The following is a 3,734-nucleotide window of genomic DNA, read 5'->3' as shown; positions in this document are numbered from 1 at the left end:
GAGACCTGCCCCTTTCCCCAGAGCAGTAATCCCCGTTGCCTCTCCCTGTGCAGGAACCCTTCCCTCTCACACCCCACCTGCGGCCCTTCTCCCCATCCTCCACCCGTTCCGCTGTGACCCCTGGGGCCAAGCCACACAGATCTGCAGCCTTTCCTCCAGCCCCCCGGAGCCTCCCCTCCTGCTGCCCCACCCACCCCTGGGGCCTGGCGGCAGGGTCACTGCACACCTCCCCGGGCATGACCAGAGCCAGAACAGGGGGCATGAAGACCCCAAACCCCTTTAGGGCCCTCCAGACCCGAGCCCTCAGGCATCCCCCATCCTCACCCCAGGGACGCCAGCAAATCCAGGTGCCACCCAGCTGTGTGCAGTGCCCCTGGTGCTGGTGACATAGACACTTCGGGTGAGTGCTCTGGTCAAAAGCTGAGCAGACACATGCCAGGCGGCTGCCCTCAGGAAACCTGGCCTCCTGGATGCCCTCCAGAGCTGTCCCAAGCAGCTCGGTCAGGCTGCCCTGCTGGCCCCCCCTTCTCTCCCCCCCGCGCCCCAGCTCCTCCAGGAAGCGCCCCAGTGTCGCCGGCTGCCAGGCTGGTCCAGCAGAGCCTTGGCAGTTTTACAGGAGATTCGGGTGGGGATGGGGCTTGGATCAAACCCCTATGGAAGGACCCGTCTGGTCTGTGAGGCTGGGAGTGTGTGCTGAAGTGGGAGGGCTGACCCCATGTGACTTCTCCTGGTGATGTAACCTTTGAGTGCTGATGTCCTCATCTGTGGAATGGGAGTGATAACGCCTACCCCATCGTGCAAGCAAGGCCTGCCTGTCCTCAGTGTCCCGTGGGAGGGTTAGGCTTTCCACGCCCTGGGCCATCCTCAGGGTGAAAGTCACTCCAGGTCTCCAGTCCTCCTGTATTTATACTTGAGAGAGAATGTCCCTGGGATCCGTTTCCTGCTCCACTGCCTGCTGGTTCCCATGGCCTCTGAGGGTAGAAACTGTCCTAGGACAGGATGGTGTCCCATCTTCCTAGCAGACTAGGAAGTCCCCGGAGGCAAGGGCCGTACCTCTCTGTCCACCTGGGGGCTCCCCCAGCATAGGATGGAGATCTTCCGTCTGAGGTGGGGCTCTCTGAGGGCGGTGCCTCCCCCATAAGCCTGGGGTTTCACTCCACGGCTCCTACGCCTGGGACTCTGTCAGCAGCTCTCCCAAGAACAGGAGCTGGGGACCCCGTATCCCTGGAGCCGTGGTCCACTGGAGAGAATGCTCCTCCATCCTTTTAGACTTTAAATACTGGTCAGAGGCAAGAGTGTGGGGAGAGGAGGTGGCGGGGAGGAGATGGGACCGTGACACCAGTCAGAGGATACACCCAGCCCCCCCGCACGAGTGGGCAGGGGGGGCCCCTCAGTGCCAGGTCAGTGGGAGAGACAGGGCGAGGGATGATGCCGGCAGTGGGAGCAATGGACCAGAACTGGGGACAGAGCTCTCACACTCATCGCAGCTCCTCCCGCAGGTCATCTGTGGCCAGGATGATGGTCCCCCCGGCTCCGAGGACCCGGAGCATGATGACCCCGAGAGCCAGCCGCGGCCCCGGATGCCTCGGAGGCGGGGCCACATCCCACCGAAGTCCCGCCCCATGACCAGCTCGACTCTCCTGGGGCTGCTTGCTCCACCTGGGGAGGCCTGGGGGTTCCTTGGGCAGCCCCCCAGCCACCCGAAACATAGCCCCCTGCCGTCAGCCAAGGTGAAGAAAATCTTTGGCTGGGGCGACTTCTACTCCAACATCAAGACGGTCGCCCTGAACCTGCTCGTCACCGGGAAGATCGTGGACCACGGGAACGGGACCTTCAGCGTGCACTTCCGACACAACGCCACGGGCCAGGGCAACATCTCCATCAGCCTGGTGCCCCCCAGCAAAGCCGTGGAGTTCCACCAGGAGCAGCAGATCTACATCGAAGCCAAGGCCTCCAAAATCTTCAACTGCCGAATGGAGTGGGAGAAGGTGGAACGGGGTCGCCGGACCTCGCTCTGCACCCACGACCCAGCCAAGACCTGCTCCCGAGACCACGCTCAGAGTTCAGCCACCTGGAGCTGCTCGCAGCCCTTCAAAGTCGTCTGTGTCTACATCGCCTTCTACAGCACGGACTACAGGCTGGTCCAGAAGGTGTGCCCAGATTACAACTACCACAGCGATGCTCCCTACTACCCCTCGGGCTGACTCTGGGCGGGCCACAGAGGCCAGGCCGGCGCTGGAAGGACAGGCCTGCCCACAGGCCAGGCCATCTGTCTGGACACTGGGCAGGGACGGGGAGGAGCCTCGGGCAGGGAGTGGGTGGCGAGAAGGAGATGCCGGGTGGGGCCAGGGCCAAGTCTCACGTGTTCGGGAAGGGGTCCCAAGTGCTGGCCTCTATCCTGAGGTCATGGAGCGAGTCCCTAGGACGCAGGCGCACTGGAGGCTGAGGGGGTCTCCGAGCAGCCTCCTGGGTGTCCCCACTGAGCGACAGGCGGATGCTGTGTCCAGGAGGCCCCTGGGGCTGGCAGACCAGTGAGGCCCCAATAAAGTTATGGAGACGAGCCTAAAACTGTGGCTCCCTCCCTGGCACCCGGAGACAGGACAGCAACAAGGAGAGGGGATTTTGTCGGTGTGGACACCGAGGAAGTAGTGAAGCATGGCTGACGGGGGGCCTCCTGGGAGCCAGTCCTGGGGGGCGGAGGCAGGAGGAACTCCCCAGGCCCTCTCAGTGGGCAGCCCTGAGCCCCTTGTCCTGGACTGTGGACTGAGCTCAACTTGAGGCTGACATGGTGACTTGGAGTCTCGTGACCAATAGATCATCTGCCTCCAGCCAGACCACCCCTTTCCAAAATCCCCTCTCCTGCCGTCGCTCTTCCACCCCACTCGTGCCCTTCCTGCGGCTGAGACAGAGGGTGACCCTGGCTCTCCCAGCACCAAGGCCGTAGGCGGTAGCCCGCCTGTGCGCTGTGGCCCTCCTCCGCCCCACCCCCTGCCGGCTCCTCTGCGAGCATCTTGTCCGGTGAGCCACCCTTCGGTAGTCTTGCCTGGCGCACTGGGGCTGATGGAGATGTCTCCCCCTTGGCCGTGGGGCTCGGGGAGCCAGGCTATGGAGGGTGTGCCAGCCCTGTTCCGTGGTGTCTGTCTGTAGGGGGTGGGGGGCGGGGATCTTGTGAAATCACCTGATTGTCAGCTTCTGTGTGCAGTCTTGTTCTTGGAGCAGGGAATAAAGCTTTCCCGGGCATCGGATCCTTGTCGGGAAAGGGCCCCGGGGTCCGTCCAGCATTTCTCAGATGGTGGCAGGCCATGTGCTGGAGCCCAGAGCTGCAGGGCTCGGACAGCTGTGGGAGCCGATGGGGTGGCATCTGCAAAAGCAGCTGGGGTGGGGTGGCTGGTAGGTGGGATGGGCCATAGAAGGGTGTTCCTGGTGACCTCCCTGGATTGCCGTCTGGGTGGGCCCAGTGGGGGGCCCAGATCCGGCAGTGTTTTGCCCTGTGGCCTTGGGCAAGTCCACTCTCATGTCTTTTCTATAAAATGAGGAGCTGGCCCAGCCCAGAGGGTCTCGAATATAGTAGAAGGGCCTCTGAACCACCGAGATGGTTTGTTAAAACAGATTTCTGGGTTTCAAGCCCACGGAGGTTTGGGTGGGGCCCAAGAATGTCCCCATCTAACCCGTGCCCAGGTGGAGGCCAGTGCTCCTGGCTCAGGGGTCACACCTGGAGGACCGCTCAGATGACC

General features: G+C 62.9%; 1 protein-coding gene across 2 annotated transcripts in view; it reads left to right on the top strand.

Moving 5' to 3' along the window:
* NXPH3 (neurexophilin 3) overlaps positions 1 to 3,245 on the top strand; it is a 3,870-nt gene extending 625 nt beyond the window's left edge. The window contains exons 1-2 of one of the 2 annotated variants that reach the window (XM_006774241.2): positions 233 to 400; positions 1,500 to 3,245. In XM_006774241.2, the coding sequence (XP_006774304.1) occupies positions 1,581 to 2,204 (624 nt within the window). In that variant the 5' untranslated portion in view covers positions 233 to 400; positions 1,500 to 1,580 and the 3' untranslated portion in view covers positions 2,205 to 3,245. Of the gene's footprint in view, positions 1 to 232; positions 401 to 1,499 lie in introns of those variants that run through there. The other variant, XM_006774240.2, reaches the window with a different exon arrangement.
* The last annotated feature ends 489 nt before the right edge of the window (positions 3,246 to 3,734 follow it).

This window comes from Myotis davidii, unplaced genomic scaffold (genome assembly GCF_000327345.1).
Source record: "Myotis davidii unplaced genomic scaffold, ASM32734v1 scaffold327, whole genome shotgun sequence".
Taxonomy (NCBI): domain Eukaryota; kingdom Metazoa; phylum Chordata; class Mammalia; order Chiroptera; family Vespertilionidae; genus Myotis; species Myotis davidii.
This window is presented reverse-complemented; position numbering and strand designations above follow the sequence as displayed.